Source organism: Mauremys mutica, chromosome 2, assembly GCF_020497125.1.
Source record: "Mauremys mutica isolate MM-2020 ecotype Southern chromosome 2, ASM2049712v1, whole genome shotgun sequence".
Taxonomy (NCBI): Eukaryota; Metazoa; Chordata; order Testudines; family Geoemydidae; genus Mauremys; species Mauremys mutica.
Genome location: NC_059073.1, coordinates 220,534,877 through 220,552,233, shown reverse-complemented (window position 1 = coordinate 220,552,233; position 17,357 = coordinate 220,534,877). Strand labels below are relative to the sequence as shown.

The 17,357-nt window shown below is 41.2% G+C and overlaps 1 protein-coding gene across 9 annotated transcripts in view; it reads left to right on the top strand.

Moving 5' to 3' along the window:
* The window catches only part of RBMS3 (RNA binding motif single stranded interacting protein 3), a 939,633-nt gene that overhangs the window by 854,786 nt on the left and 67,490 nt on the right, over positions 1 to 17,357 (top strand). For all 9 annotated transcript variants that reach the window (XM_045008010.1, XM_045008014.1, XM_045008013.1 and 6 more), the window contains 2 exons: positions 1,420 to 1,516; positions 3,615 to 3,665. In XM_045008010.1, the coding sequence (XP_044863945.1) occupies positions 1,420 to 1,516; positions 3,615 to 3,665 (148 nt within the window). The remainder of the gene's footprint in view (positions 1 to 1,419; positions 1,517 to 3,614; positions 3,666 to 17,357) is intronic.

The following is a 17,357-nucleotide window of genomic DNA, read 5'->3' as shown; positions in this document are numbered from 1 at the left end:
TGTCTCTGGGCGGGGACCGTGGCTGGCCCTGGCCCAAGGAGACCCACAATGTCTCCCCTGAGCTCTGGCATCCTCACAGATACTTTAGCAGGGGTGTCCTAACTCAGGCTGAGCAGAGGAACTCTGCTCCCAGCGCCTTCCCCAGCGACCCTGGGTTGGGGGCAAAGGGGGCAGGACAGAACCACTTCTCGCACCAGTTGAGGGTAGGCGCTCAAGGTCACTGACTCTGCAGCGCAGCAGCTGTCTGCGAGAGAGGCCAGTTGGGGAGGCAGTGGTGGCCCTCCTGCTCTGCTCCCTGCCTGGGCCAGGCTGCCGGGGACAGGAGACGAGCAAGCCAGAGCCCCTCAATCCTTGGCACATTTCTGGCTTGCTCCCCTGCCAGCAGGCTGAGTAAAGCAAGCCCTGCAAGGGCAGCTCGGCACTCACAGAAATCTGCGGGGGCGCTGGACCCCACATGCTCCCACCCACGTGTCACCTCTGCTGGGAACTTAAATTGATAACTCTGCTAGACACTAAAAATCATGTATTGAACAGAGACACTGGATTTATGACTTATTACAACAACTTATTACAATGTGTAACCCACTAACCCTCTCTTTTTGTCTATAACTGCAGAGGTGTTAACCAGCCACTCTACCTTGAATATCTGCTAATTACTTATGCTGAACAATCTGTTCCACCTTGCATTTAGCTGTGATGCTAGGGGTACCTTTCCCAGGTCTGAAGAAGAGCTGTGTGTGGCTGGAAAGCTTGTCTCTCTCACTAACAAATGTTGGTCCAATAAAATATATCACCTCACTCATCTTGTTTCTCTAATATCCTGGGAGTGATACCGCTTCAACTATACTGCACACAACTAGGGAATAATTTCAATGGAAGAGATGCATTTTCCTCTTCTAGATTGATATGAAAATCTTAACCAGTGTGCCCAGTAACTGTCGCTATCCCGTAATAAGGAAACTGAGGGAATATGCATAGAATATATTATCGTCAACACTGAACTATTCAGATCTGAGAGAAAATAGTTACCGTATGCATAAATTAGATCAATATCAGTGTCTTTGATATGGTCCAAGAAGTTTTCCTAGACTAGATTGTACTCTGGAAAATCAACCACCTTTGCATTTCAAATAGCTGCTTTCTCCATTTCTGAAGGAGAGTTTTCCAAAGTTCTATGCTTCTTAATGCTTTCTGTAGGTGTAGAAGAAAAAAATGATGTCTTCTGCAAATGATCTTAATAGTGAAATTGAGGGGGAGGGAGAAAACCAACAAAATTCATAGAGCCACATCATCCTTTTTTATTATTGTTTTGGAAAGAAAAAGATATAATTGTCTTTGCCCAGTGGTGGCAGTGGATCAGTTAATTGGAGTCTGGCTATCAAGAGCCTCAAGAATCTTCCTTTTGTTTTCTGTTTGCAGATTTTATTCCTCACCGTACAGTATTGCAACAAACCGCATGATTCCACAGACATCTATCACGCCATTCATTGCTGCTTCCCCTGTCTCTACATATCAGGTATGTCAGATTTGCATGCATCTCAGTATGTACCCCCACTCGACAATTATGTTTTGGATGTGGACAAAGGCAAAACGTATACAGCAGAAAATTGTGTGTGTGCCTGCACGCTTTACTCATGCTTTAAATCAAGGCTTTTTTAGTAGCACTCAAATGTCACTTAGTGTAGGGCAGGGGTCGGCAACCTCTGGCACGCGGCTCGCCAGGGTAAGCACCCTGGCAGGCTAGGCCAGTTTGTTTACCTGCCACATTCGCAAGTTCGGCCGATCGCGGCTCCCACTGGCTGCAGTTCGCCGCTCCAGGCCAATGGGGGTGGTGGGAAGCTGCGGCCAGCACATCCCTCGGCCCACGCCACTTCCCGTAGCCCCCATTGGCCTGGAGCAGCAAACCACGGCCAGTGAGAGCCACAATCGGCCGAACCTGTGGACGTGGCAGGTAAACAAAATGGCCTGGCCCTCCACGGTGCTTACCTTGGTGAGCTGCAGAGGTTGCCGACCCCTGGTGTAGGGTATCAAGCATTTTCTGGATTCTTTACAGTAAGTAACAAACACCACCATGCTTTTGTCCTATTTCAATCAGTTTTTCAAGTGCTCAGCATTTTGCTTCATTTCCAGTTGACACTAGCAAAAGCTTGTCATGCTTAATGAGATGTTTGGTCATTATGGCTTCTTTTCATTGGCCACATTTTAGAGAATGCACCTTTTTAGTCATTTAGTTTGTTGTTTTCATGTTTTGACCTTTTGCTTTCAGCTGTTCCGTCCTCAATAACCTCCATTAACAACACACATTCCTCTTGAGTAGCACCCTGCAAAGCAAGACATTGGGGGAACACAGTTTTTATAGCTGTCTTCAGGCTCCCACCCATTGTGTATTTTGGAGTTTCTGTTCTCACCAACTCCTCCCAGTCTCCCCAAAATAGTTTTACTGTCCAGGCCTCCTTTTTCTATATCAAGTTTCCATTGTGAAATCCTTGTTGTGGCTTTTCTGAGGTGATGTCAAAACATTGCTGCATAGATTTATTTACAGGTGATATTTTTGGAGTGGAACGCCTCCAACATATAGCTAGTCATTACTGATTTGAGGAGCAAAAGTACTGAGTTTTTCCCACATTATAGTGAGGAACACTTTTGTCAGGCCATCAGAGTTGAAACCATGCACAAAACTTATCCCTTAACCTTACCAAGATAGATAATTTTCATTGTTATCTGGGGTTTTCTTCTGTAAATATTTACGGTTGAATTTAATGGTCATGAAAATGGGAAACTTCTGGCACTTACTTTAACCAGGTACAGTGCAAGTGTTATGTGCTCTTTCCCATACCAGTCAGTTCCAACCTGTAGCCTCGCTGCTCTTCCAGTCCTGGTGCCTGCTTCAGAAAATTCCACCAAACTTTCAAAACTACATTTAGGGGTTTTGTTGTTGTTGTTGTTGTTGTTAGGTTATTTTTAATATGAAGAAAATGTCTGCAGGATACTACCACTACGCTGAGATACCAAAATTATTTTAGTTTGTATGGGAAGGGATCTCCAGAGGTAAAATTAATTAAATCTCACTCTACTCCACAACTCGGAATTCTTAAGCTTGAAGTGTATGTAAAATTTTTCACAGAGAGAACTTCCAAATGGCAGCACAAAGGGTAAAATTTTCAAAATCTCTTAAATGGCCTAGTAGCCCCTTTTCCCAAGCTTTGAATGAGACTTTCAAAATTACTTTCCGAGGTACATAAGTCACTTTTGAAATGAGGACTTAAACATGTTGGCACTAAAGAGCTTTTGAAAATTTTACTTAAAGTTTGAGCCTACTGTACCATCTATTGGATAACACACTTCATTGGATAAAACAGGGGAGCATAGACAGTGTGCTGTCTTTCAGACTTCTGAAAATAGCGGAAACATTACTGAATGGGATTTGAACGTTTCTATGTCAATAAGATTACAAGACATAAATGAATTTTGTCTCCCTGTAGGTTCTTCCTGAAATTAGCTCACTATTAGTTGTTATTGTGACAAGTGAAAAGGATGCTTGCAACTGAATTCACTGAGAAAAGAAATCTCTGTTTAAAACTGTTTTGTGCTAATGAAAGTTGTTTGATATGCAGGTCCAGAGTACTTCGTGGATGCCTCATCCGCCATACGTTATGCAACCAACAGTAAGTGGATATTTCCTCACATCCAACTAAACCTGTATGTAGCAGATTCCTACCTCTGCTGGGCAGCACTAGATCACTGGAAAAGTTATAAGAGCGATCAGCTACCCCATTAGATGGGAATCTTTTGTCATGCATGTCCAGATCTCACTTCTTTAAGGAATAATATTTGTATTCAGTATAAAGAGGAAGATTGGATCTTATATTGTCTAGTTTTGTTGATTATATTAAGGGAATAAAAAACCCTTGAGTGTAGCCTCTGAATCATTACTTTACGGACTGTGAAATAACTGCACTCTTGGATATTTTGAGTTGCTTGGATGAACACATCTGCTACCCTTCCCCTGTATGTTTATCCATTCAAAAAATCCTTTCTAACTGACATATATACTTGAAAGGATCCTTACTGCATCACTAACGTATTCCAAACACTGCAAGAGGTAAATCCCAGCTGTCTTAGATTCTCTGCAGAATTTGGGTCTACTCTCTGACTTGATCAGTCAACTCATATTTTTTCTGTCTTGGAAAGTTTGCTTCATCAAATACCGTAAAGCTCTCAAAACAGCACTCAAATACATGTAGCATCATTCATTAAAAATAAGTAGTTCTGCAAGTTTAGTTTCACTCACAACGTACTTTTCACAGTGTTGTTTAAATGCCAGCGAAGTATTTGTTTGTTTGTTCGTTTGTGTTGTATTTGGCCAACTTATCGGATACAGATTGACATGAAACTGTTGCTTATTATTCCACATCAACACATTTTGAGTAATTGATTTAGCATGAGGAAAGCAAATGTAACGTGAAGGTGCAGAGCATCAGATTTTTACAATATCTGTGTTTTCCCACTTGTGCAAGTATTTTGATGTTATAATAATAATAATAGTTTTATTATGTGGTGCCTATCTGCTGAAGCATGATATCTTGGAAGTGAATTTCTCTGTCCGTGAAATTGGGGTAGCTGCTTTCACTAGCTAGAGTTAGGCATATAGTAGTATGGATATAATTATCTTACCTGTGGACCAAAATCCTGATTTGAAACACCCTTGCTCATTCACCATTATTGCTCTCCTGAGCAGAGTCTTACAGATTTTTCAAGCTGTGCAGTGGTCTGATCACGTGATCAAATGCCTACTCAACGCTCAATTGAAACAACCAAGTTTATTTCACTTGCATCCAAATCTAGATGCAAATCCATGTTTCCTTGAGGGAAAGAGAGCACATAAAACTCCCGACATCCAACAGTCGGGAGGCATGTTCTAGTGAGAGTTTTTATAAGCACAGTGAAATCTGTTCTCTAACTCTTCAGAGATAACTGCAGAGCATAAGAAATGTTAGAATCCTGCACATTGGTGAAGACAAGTAACTGTTTTCTAACCTGTGAAAAACCAGTGATCTCTGTAAAATACATAGGATTTACAGAGAAAATCCAAGCACTTCACTGCTCCGGTTTGAGATCCTTTGTTCCATATAACCACTTGGCTATTATTATAAAACACAGAAACTTCATTATGAAGCAGTTAAGGTTGTTTTTTTTTAATGCTTAATGTGGGGCAGGCATTAGATAAGGGGGAGATAGACTAAGTAGGTCAAAGTTCAGGGGGGATATCGGTCAACAATGAAATGTAGGACTGCCAAGGAAAAATGTCACCCAAATCCAATGGCTTAATTATTAAAAATTTATGATGAGAAACCAAACAAACACTACATAGACAATTCAAAGAGCATAAAGATTAACAGCCTCTAAAATGTCAGACCAATTGGCAACCTACATTTAACAGAAAAACAGGAATTTATGCCCTACTTTAAGCCCACCATAGTTGCAACTCTGACTATGGAATCTCTGCCAGGCACTTCCAGAAAGTTAAAAACAACAAAATGGAGAACATCTGACTAAGGTAGGATTTCAGATTCTCCAGTGAGTTAGTGAAAGTGGAGGCTTTCTGATCCAATTAGCTATTTGTCTCTCTTCTTTCGTTTAGTATGTGACTTTGTTATCGAAAATGTCACTATTTTACTTGACAACATTTTACAAGATGACTGATTACAGTGTGTGTGTGTGTGTGTGTATTCTATGTGGCTGTATAATATCACATTAGAAGCCAGTGCTGATAAAAGTTTACATTCCCCTTGCTACGAAATGTAGGAACATTTTGTTAAGACTGTATTATTCTTTGTGAGCAAACATAAACTCTTTTAAGGAGAGTAATGTTTGAGTCACTTCAAATGCTGATGGTTAATGCTTGGTGTTAATTATAAACATTCAGTAAATGATGTCACTGGATGATTATTTTTTCATTCTCAGAAGAAAGTTCAGATTTAACATGCTATTCATATTTAAACATGATGTAGTGCTCTTCGTGATAGAAGAGCCAGGACTCTGTTGTAGTGAAGACAAAGGAGATTCTTTATTCGGGATGCTATACGCACACACACAGACAGTCCAGCTTTCTCCCAGGTTCTCAAGCTCACAGACTGAAGGAAACAGCTGTGCTACACAATGTAACAACCCAAAGAATATCTGGCTGCAACTGAGCGATCATGGAATGGATTGTTGACTACATGCAATGCTGGCCAGCTATTTACATGGAAAAATGCCAGGAACGTATTTCCAGTCATTACTGACCAAATAAGAGTAAAGTCTGACTTTACTTTGAAGGATAATGGGTAGAAATATTATTTTGAAAAACTTGTGTTATACATAAATTCTATTAACTGTGTAGTAGTTAGCTGCATGGAAATGAATATAAAATGGATTCAACCACTTTTGTTGATTTAGAATAATTAGCACAAATAATATTCTCATGCTGGCAAAATGAAGTCATGCCAAAGGAATACCCACATCTGTGTACCCCAAAAGCCACTTGAACTTGCAAACTGGAGATCTGCACATGCTTAGGTACTTTAGAAAATGAGATTTGGGCTCCTGAATCAATTAGATACTTTTAAAATGTTTACCCATAGGATCTTTTGACTCAGGCACTTTTTAAAATTTTACTCTATGTAAATGTAATCTTCTCAATTAGATGGCTGAGCTGGCTGCACTATAGTCAACAGACAAACAAATCTCAAATATTCAAGGTATATTAGTTGTTCCCCTTTTCTGTATGTCCTGCCTACGTTTACCAGCTCTGGAGGAAAACAAGCTCTGATAGCATTGTGACAAGGTGATATTGGAGTTCTCTTGACACAACATTTAATTAATTCATCTCAGAAACTGAGTTCTGTTTGATCAAGCACAAATTTCTTTTTAATCTGTTCACCCATCCCTGTCAGGAAAAATCATATACTCCATTGCTGCCTTGGAATAAGGGTTGAGGGAGAGAGATGGCAGAGTCCAAATATGAATGAAAAGTGAGTTATCCTGTGGATTTAGAGACTTTGCCGTATTAGCATGTTTTTGTTGTATGATACCCTGCTATCCTTGAACGCTCTCTGGTGGCTCATTGAAAACTTTGAAAAACATTCTCTTTAAAGACAATTCAGAGAGAGAGGCAGAGAGAGATCTTGGGTTTTTCTTTTAATTACCTAATTTTTATGATCAGAATATTTGTTTTTAAAAGTTCATGTGTTCTTATTACTTGTTCTTCACTAAGGGCCCAATTTGTAGGGAACCAGCATAAATACTATACACATACATTATCTGTGCGTGCATCTGTTTTTGCATTCGAGACCCCTCATGTGTGCGTGGAAGGCTAATAACTAGGGCCAAGTCTGCTTTATAGATTCTCTACAGTAGCTACTGAGGGGATTGACCAATGGAAGCAAGCATCATACCGGGATGGGAGGAAAGCACAGCAACACACAGGGTATGTCTGCTCTCCAGTCGGAGGTGCAATTGCAACTGGGGTAGGTATAACCGTGCTAGCTTTAATCTAGCTAGTGCAGTGACAAATAGCAGTGAGGATGTGACGGCATCGGATAGCAATGCAAATATGTACACAGGGATCCAGGCAGCTTGTACAGCTTACAGTGAACCCTGTGATGCCACATCTACACTGCTATATTACAACAAAAAAACTTCAAAAACAGACTCCAACGAGAGACTGCTGAATTGGAATTAATTTGCAAATTGGACACCATTAAATTAGGCTTGAATAAAGACTGGGAGTGGATGGGTCATTACACAAAGTAAAACTATTTCCCCATTTTTAATCCCCCCCACACACACACATTGTTCCTCACACCTTCTTGTCAACTGCTGCAAATGGACCATTTTGATTACCACTACAAAAAGTTTTTTTCTCTCCTGCTAGTAATAGCTTACCTTAACTGATCACTCTCGTTAGTGTGTGTGTGGTAACACCCATTTTTTCATGTTCTCTGTGTATATATATCTTCCACTACGTTGCATTTTCCACTACATGCATCCGATGAAGTGGGCCGTAGCCCACGAAAGCTTATGCTCAAATAAATTTGTTAGTCTCTAAGGTGTCACAAGTACTCCTGTTCTTTTTGCGGATACAGACTAACATGGCTGCTACTCTGAAAACTAACTAGACTATATCTAGTCCAGGTGTGTCTACCCAAGCTGCAATCACACTTCCTGTTGCAGTAAGACATACACCCAAGGAAAGCCACTCATGCAGGATGATTTCCATTCTGATGATGCATTTCCAGTAGACACCCTGGATTAAGTGAGTTTTGAAGGACTTGTCTCGTATCCAGCCACAAGCCCCCAATCACTTCTGCCAAGGAAGGAGAGTATCCCAATACTCCATAAAGTAATCTTACTGATTTTTCAGTCTTTCTTGCCTTGTCCCATGTGAGAGGTAATATGGCTTTCATTTTGTAAACTCAGTCCTTACTCAGGCAAAACTCCCATTTCAATGAGAATTTATCCTGAGTAAAGACTTCAGGATTTTGTCTTTTGATTGCAATATACAAAGATAGAGTAAAATATACACACTCTCCTGCGAAAACATATCATTTTTCATTTTCTCTCTAGCAACTTTGTTGTTTTGGGTAATGCCCAAAATACCACAGTAGTCTGGCAGTGTTATGATTCCTACTTCCTTGAACAAAGAAAGTTTAGTTCCTTATACATGCTAGTTCCTTAATAGCTCAGAAAACTATATTTTCTTGACTTCACATTTGTTGCTCTTTTTAGTAAGTTGAACCAGGAGTCCATTGTGTGTTAGCATGTCTGAATGTAAAGAAACAAAGTGTGTTCTCTGTAGGCCTTTTGTGTTCTATGTATGTGATAGTTCTGCTACATGATAGGAAAAATAAACAGGAAACAATCCTTAGAAATTTAAATCGCCAGCTATTATTTTAACATTTAGCTGTGTGTTTTTGAACGTGAACTTACTTGAACTTAGAAGGCTAAGGAGGTTAGAGATTGAAATGACTAACCAGACACCAGTGCCAAAGCTCTACTGAACAGTTTTAATTCCAGTGTTTCCCGAGGCAGAAAATCAAGGACTGCCAATTCTATAACTGTGATAATCAAGGCAGTAATTGGCAACGTTCCTTTGGGACTAGCATGGAGTCATGTCTCCCTGCCCCTCACCCAATACTGTGTCCATATGTAGAAATTGTCTCCAGACTACCCTTGCATAACCACAAACTGAGCGTGCATTTACAGAATCTATCTAATCTCAGGTTTTAGTGTCAATCAACATAGTACTGAAGCTCAGAACAATAACTCCTATAGATAGGGAAAAGGTAGAAAAGCAAGACATTTCATCCAAGTCTATATCTCAGAAAGAGGACATGAGTGTAAGCAGTTCATCCATGTCACATATGAGGTGCAAGGATGGGGGCTGGAATAATGTATCATTGATTAATCAGCTCCTATCTGAAATAATATAAAACAAAATATAGCTGCAACAGGTTTTGTTTTTGATGATGTCAGCCAAGCATCCCCTCTCGAATCCTTTTTGACACTCTGTTAAAGCCTCCTTGTAACTGAATGTCTTTGTGACGTAAGCAAGATGTAAAAGCTTCTTCTGGAAACCTATGCACTGACATACAGCCAATGAGCAGAAGAGCCACATAGTGCTTCCCCAAGAGACAGCCTTGTGTTTTGCTATTTATTCTTATCCCTAAGAAGACTTAATTGCTTAGCTTAGCTTTTTTGACATATCTATTTTGCGATAAATGTAAATTAATGGGAAAACACAGATATGCATACAACATATATGTGTATATACATTTTTGAGTTCAGCTCTAGAAACTTGACTAGAAAAGATATTTGAAGAACCAGACTGACATTAAACTTGAAAGGACACTCATGAGATTTTGGATCCAGGAATTTCTATTTTAGGATAAATAATGTCCATGGAGTATTGATTTCTGTTTAACAGAAGAGAAGCAATCTTAATCATCAGCCTCAGGCTCTCAAGAATAGTTTTAACACAACTGTTTCAAAGGAGCAGAATATATCAAAGGGTGTTTATTTTTTAAAGCTTTTTATTAATCAATAGTTTTCTTCAGAAGAATGTAAAGAATATGTAATTTTTTCAGTGAAATTTCTCATTTGGTGGGTGGAGAAAGATTAAATGGTACTTTTTGAAGTTCTTCATGGGTTTAGAATATTAGAATTAATCCTGGGATAGTGGATTAATGAGCAAATGGAAGACAATGTGATCAATAGAGTGATAAATTACATAGACATGATATAAATGTATCACATTTTACTTCAGTTTATCACATCATTGATATTGCATTATGTATCTTATTGTGGATGTATGTCTGTGGAGGTGATGTTATAAATTGGAGAAGCATATGATATGTTTATGTTGTATGCATCTGTTTTGGAGTGCACCCCACTCTCACCGCTGCTCTAGCACCTCCTCTTAGCAAGGGCGCCAGAATGTTTGTAGAAGGGGGGGCAGGTGACACACAACTGTGGCTAGTGCAGGACACAATTGAAAGGTTCGGGGGGGGCATGGCACCTCCCCACGTGTTGCTTCTGTCTCCACCCCCTGACTCATCTTCGCAGACAGTCTGAAAAGCAGGCAGCAGCGCTGGGACTCCAGCAGCAGGGAAGGAAGAAGCAGCCCCATATGCAGGAGTGGAGAGGAGCTCAGCCATCAGCCAGCCACCCTGCTGCTTTCTCCCGCCCCAGCCTGCATGGACACACAGAGAGTGCTGCTGCAAGAGGGAGCTCTGCCTCCTCACTGCTGGGCATCCCAGCCAGAGGCATCCCGAGAAATCTGGGGGGGCACGTGACTGTGCGTGCCCCCTAGTGGAGGTCTGCCAAAGTGGAGTCCTGTGCCCCCTTCTCCCCTAACCCTGCATTCTCTTGTGGCCCTAGCCCCCTGCACTCTCTCCCCATGCGCCCCCCCCCTTCCACGCAGGCACTTGGTGCAGCCAGTCTCCTGCCTCCCGTAGCTGCACATAGCTCACCAGGAACCAGACAGGCAGGCCATCCTTCTTCTGCCCTTCCAACCAGCCGCTGTCTGGCACCTGCAGCACCGTAATCAGGTCCCTTGCTGCAAAGTGCAGCCCTGCGCATGGCACCAGCCCGAGGCTTGCAGTTTTGGGGGGAGGATGTCCCCATCCCCCAAACTATGCCCATGTTAAAAAATGGGAAGGCATGGCGCACTGGCCCCACCAGTTCCAGCACTGATGCCTCCTGGTCACTCTGGGAATTAGCTTTCGAGGCAGACGCGGTTTGCACGCCGTCACTCTGACTCTCTCTCTCTCTCTCTTGCCAGGGAATGACGGTAGTCTGCCCACCTCTGCAGCCTCCAAACACTTCTCCCTCTTTCCAGGCAGTGACTGCCCTATCCCAGCAGCAGCCTCTTTCTGTTGCCAGCCACTTGGCTTTATAGGCCCCACCTGAGCCTGCTCTCAGTGACTTCCCTGCTCCCTGGCTCCTCAGCCAGGTGCAGCCTGTGGCGTTAAATGGGTTACCTGGCCATCTTAACCCTTGTCAGTCCTATGTGGGGTGGAAATCCCATCACAGCCTCTCTAACTCATCATTCATCACTCACCACATCTCCTGTCCCCTAGACTGATACAAACATTTCCAACCTCTGAGCAGCAGCATCTGCAGTGACAATGGTATTATACTAGTTTAAATGAATGCAGGTTTGGAGGTGCTATCCAGGTAGCAGGCTAGGCATAGAGGAATTCACAGCGGTTGGAAGGCAGGCTGCAGAGCAGCAATGGAACTACTGCAGCAACTGCAACCCAGTGTGACTTCAGCATCTCCTACTACTGCACGGCCTTCTTTTCATAGGGAGCAGTGGCTGATGTATGTACATATCAGTGTATACACTGACTCCTACTAGGAGGCAAAGGGGTTATCCCTACAGAGGCCAGCTCTACAGAACAAAGGAAGCCTGGACCCAATCTGTGGGCTTCCCAAATCTGCACCCTTTGTGCAGCAGAAACTCATAAATTCCATTGGAGGCAGGGCCCAATGCAGCTTTGGAGAATGAGACAGAATTTGAACCTAAAAGAGTAACACTTAGCAAGAGCCATATAGCATGACCAGAGTTTTGCTGGAGGGGAGTATTATGGCACCAAAACAGGAATCTCAAGGATTGGACTGGACAGTGCCCAGCCTTCCTAGGGCTCATAGATTTGTTGATAAAATTGTGAAACATTCCAAGATTTCAATCTATGAGGATTCTACCACAATGTAAATAATAATGAGCTGACAAAGAATAAAAAACTCCCCCTGCCTAAGAGTCTGATTGGGTCTGATTCTCCTCTCATGTTAGAAAGGTGTAAATCAGGAATAACTCCATTGAAGTAAATAGAGTTACACAGGTGTGACACTGGAGTGAAAAGAGAATAATCAGTCACACAAAATGACTAAGCTGAATGAACCAGGCATTGACACGTGTTTAGTTCCTCAGAACAAAAAAAGTCCATAAATCACAGTGTTATGCAAGCAGATATTCAGAGGCTGATTTACATAAGGAGAGAAAATTACCTAGTCTTTCTACTACCCGTGGATAGTTGAGAGAAAATATAGATGTGGTATTTAATAATTAATATCGTTACATCATAACTGATAACATAACAATTTCTCTAGTGGGGTAAATAGGTGAAGTGATATAAAACTAGGCACCCCACTAATTATGAACTGTTGAGTAGTCTCAGTAGTTTTTAATGATCTTTTTTAACTAGTAATTCCTGACACTATATCTTTTTATACACTTTATAAACATTCCCTGTGGTTTGACAGCCTAGCAGCTTGGAAACTTGAAACTAAAATCCCTGTATAATATAAATTCTCCCACGTTTGCCAATTGCAACTGGTTTGTTATTGAAAGGTTTGTTGGGGCTAGCAGCCTTTGGCATTGCTTTGTGAATTTTTTTATTTGCTTTGGTTTAATTTTTTGTTAAATTGTTTTTTTCAGGTAAAAAACTGATTTTTTTAAAGTATGAAAAATGACCACGGACTTTGCAAAACATAGAAGAATTCAGACCAGATTTTGCTTGCCTTATTTAGGCATGCATGTAATCCCATTACAGTTAATGGGACTATTCGCTTAATTAAAGCATTCAGGTTGTAACCTCATGGCTTGATTCTCCTCTCACTCTGTTGTAAACTAGGATTAAATCCATTTAAGAAAATAGAGTCAATGTTGTTCCATGCAAGCTTGTCATTATGGTTCAGTGGTCCTGCTCTATAGTTAAGGCTGTGTTATAGAATTCAGTTTTAACTGGAGCTTTAACCCTTTGTTTTGTAAAATCTCATTGAAATGGCAATAAACAAAACATAGAATATAAACTTGATGTGCTATTTGAAATTTTGATGCTCATTTGATTAATTGAGACATCAAGAATTATGAGTTTAAAAATCACCGTTTGGGGTGATTTTTCACTTTTTCTTGGTACCCCTTTCGCAAGAAATCAAATACGTTGCGGGCCCGTCTTTTGGCCACATTGTTGCTCCCTATGGGATGGTTCCCAGAATATCAGTTCTACATCAGTAGTGTTCATCTATGAAGTGTTTTATAACTTTTTAGCCATAGCAACAAGGTTGGACATCAAGTCAAACACACTGAATTTTTAGTTGACAATGAATCTGCCATGGGAAGGTAAAAAAAAAAAATGATGGAGAGACTTGCTCAGCAAATGCCCCTGCTACCTAGGGGAAAGGTCCTTGAGCTTGGAAAGAGATCCGGCATTCACATCTCAGTCTTCTAAGTGCTATTTAAATGCCCATGTAATTTATTGCCCTTATTATTGACTACAGCCATGAGCCCCCACTTACAACCTCCTTAAGACCGTTAAGGATGCTGTTGAACACTCCCCTCCCCATATTTTTTATGTGAGTTAGCAGAGAATTTGGGTAAGGCCATTGTAGACCCAGAACCCGGTCTCTAATGTAACAAATAGCAGTTTTAGCCACTCCACCACATTGCGTTTCAGAATAACAACTCAGTTTTTGTTAACCATTCTCTAACCATTATATACCACACTCCTCTCCCAGAGCCAGGGATAGAATCTAGGATTCCTGAGCCTCATGCTGACTAGTAAATGGTTATGCATTATACACCACAGGGAAAGCATATGTCAACTCCTCTTCCAGTGGCTGGACTAGAAAGATCCTGTCTACACTAGGGATCAGAACGTCCAGAGGTCCAAACCTTGTGACTGATCTACACAGATGGATGGGATTCACACAGTGAATAGACTATTTTCAAACAGGCTTTATACATAAAATATGATGATCTGTAAATTATTATCCATTCGTCTTTGTGCCCAATCCACATGGGGTACAAGTCTGTGGCAACTCTCATCTTGTTATCCTACCTCCTTGGCACAAGCTGTAAAAGACTCATGCTTTGAAACAGCAGTAGGTTAAAGTGTACTAGGGAACTTTTCGTGCACAGCAGGTGGGTCTACATCAGGGATCGGCAGCCTTTCAGAAGTGGTGTGCCGAGTCTTCATTTATTCACTCTGATTTAAGGTTTTGCATGCCAGTAATACATGTTAACGTTTTTAGAAGGTCTCTTTCTATAAGAACATAAGAACATAAGAGAGGCCGTACCAGGTCAGACCAAAGGTCCATCTAGCCCAGTATCTGTCTACCGACAGTGGCCAATGCCAGGTGCCCCAGAGGGAGTGAATCTAACAGGCAATGATCAAGTGATCTCTCTCCTGCCATCCATCTCCATCCTCTAACGAACAGAGGCTAGGGACACCATTCTTACCCATCCTAGCTAATAGCCATTTATGGACTTAGCCACCATGAATTTATCCAGTCCCCTTTAAAACATTGTTATAGTCCTAGCCTTCACAACCTCCTCAGGTAAGGAGTTCCACAAGTTGACTGTGCGCTGCGTGAAGAACTTCCTTTTATTTGTTTTAAACCTGCTGCCTATTAATTTCATTTGGTGACCCCTAGTTCTTGTATTATGGGAATAAGTAAATAACTTTTCCTTATCCACTTTCTCAACATCACTCATGATTTTATATACCTCTATCATATCCCCCCTTAGTCTTCTCTTTTCCAAGCTGAAGAGTCCTAGCCTCTTTAATCTTTCCTCGTATGGGACCCTCTCTAAATCCCTAATCATTTTAGTTGCCCTTTTCTGAACCTTTTCTAGTGCTAGAATATCTTTTTTGAGGTGAGGAGACCACATCTGTACACAGTATTCGAGATGTGGGCGTACCATGGATTTATATAAGGGCAATAATATATTCTCAGTCTTATTCTCTATCCCCTTTTTAATGATTCCTAACATCCTATTTGCTTTTTTGACCACCCCTGCACACTGCGTGGACATCTTCAGAGAACTATGCACGATGACGCCAAGATCTTTTTCCTGACTCGTTGTAGCTAAGTTAGCCCCCATCATGTTGTATGTATAGTTGGGGTTATTTTTTCCAATGTGCATTACTTTACATTTATCCACATTAAATTTCATTTGCCATTTTGTGGCCAATCACTTAGTTTTGTGAGATCTTTTTGAAGTTCTTCACAATCTGTTTTGGTCTTAACTATCTTGAGAAGTTTAGTATCATCTGCAAACTTGGCCACCTCACTGTTTACCCCTTTCTCCAGATTATTGATGAATAAATTGAATAGGATTGGTCCGAGGACTGACCCTTGGGGAATACCACTAGTTACACCTCTCCATTCTGAGAATTTACCATTTATTCCTACCCTTTGTTCCCTGTCCTTTAACCAGTTCTCAATCCATGAAAGGACCTTCCCTTTTATCCCATGACAGCTTAATTTACGTAAGAGCCTTTGGTGAGGGACCTTGTCAAAGGCTTTCTGGAAATCCAAGTACACTATGTCCACCGGATCCCCCTTGTCCACATGTTTGTTGACCCTTTCAAAGAATTCTAATAGATTAGTAAGACACAATTTCCCTTTACAGAAACCATGTTGACTATTGCTCAAGAGTTTATGTTTATCTATGTGTCTGACAATTTTATTCTTTACTATTGTTTCAACTAATTTGCCCGGTACCGACGTTAGACTTACCGGTCTGTAATTGCCGGGATCACCCCTAGAGCCCTTTTTAAATATTGGCGTTACATTAGCTAACTTCCAGTCATTGGGTACCGAAGCCGATTTAAAGGACAGGTTACAAACCTTAGTTAATAGTTCCGCAACTTCACATTTGAGTTCTTTCAGAACTCTTGGGTGAATGCCATCTGGTCCCGGTGACTTGTTAATGTTGAAACCTCCTCTAGTGACACTTCAATCTGTGACAGTTCCTCAGATTTGTCACCTACAAAAGCCAGCTCAGGTTTGGGAATCTCCCTAACATCCTCAGCCGTGAAGACTGAAGCAAAGAATCCATTTAGTTTCTCCGCAATGACTTTATCGTCTTTAAGCGCTCCTTTTGTATTTTGATCATCAAGGGGCCCCACTGGTTGTTTAGCAGGCTTCCTGCTTCTGATGTACTTAAAAAACATTTTGTTATTACCTTTGGAGTTTTTGGCTAGCCGTTCTTCAAACTCCTCTTTGGCTTTTCTTATTACACTCTTGCATTTAAGTTGGCAGTGTTTGTGCTCCTTTCTATTTGCCTCACTAGGATTTGACTTCCACTTTTTAAAGGAAGTCTTTTTATCTCTCACTGCTTCTTTTACATGGTTGTTAAGCCACGGTGGCTCTTTTTTAGTTCTTTTACTGTTTTTCTTAATTTGGGGTATACATTGAAGTTGGGCCTCTATTATGGTGTCTTTAAAAAGGGCCCATGCAACTTACAGGGATTTCACTTTAGTCACTGTATCTTTTAACTTTTGTCTAACTAACCCCCTCATTTTTGTATAGTTCCCCCTTTTGAAATTAAATGCCACAGTGTTGGGCAGTTGAGGTGTTCTTCTAACCACAGGGATGTTGAATGCTATTGTATTATGGTCACTATTTCCAAGCGGTCCTGCTATAGTTACCTCTTGGACCAGCTCCTGTGCTCCACTCAGGATTAAATCTAGAGTTGCCTCTCCCCTTGTGGGTTCCCATACTATAATATATAACTAAACGATTGTTGTATGTAAAGTAAATAAGGTTTTTAAAATGTTTAAGAAGCTTCATTTAAAATTAAATTAAAATGCAGAGCCCCCTGGACTGGTGGCCAGGACCTGGGCAATGCGAGTGCCACTGAAAACCAGCTCGCATGCCGCTTTCGGCACCCCTGCCATAAGTTGCCTACCCCTGGTCTACATGGATACTTAATGCATGGCAGGCTAAGCGTGAGGTAGCTTTACATCCTAGCTTGCTGCAACCTAAGTGTTACTATAGACAAGCCTTGAGTGTTTCTGGAAATG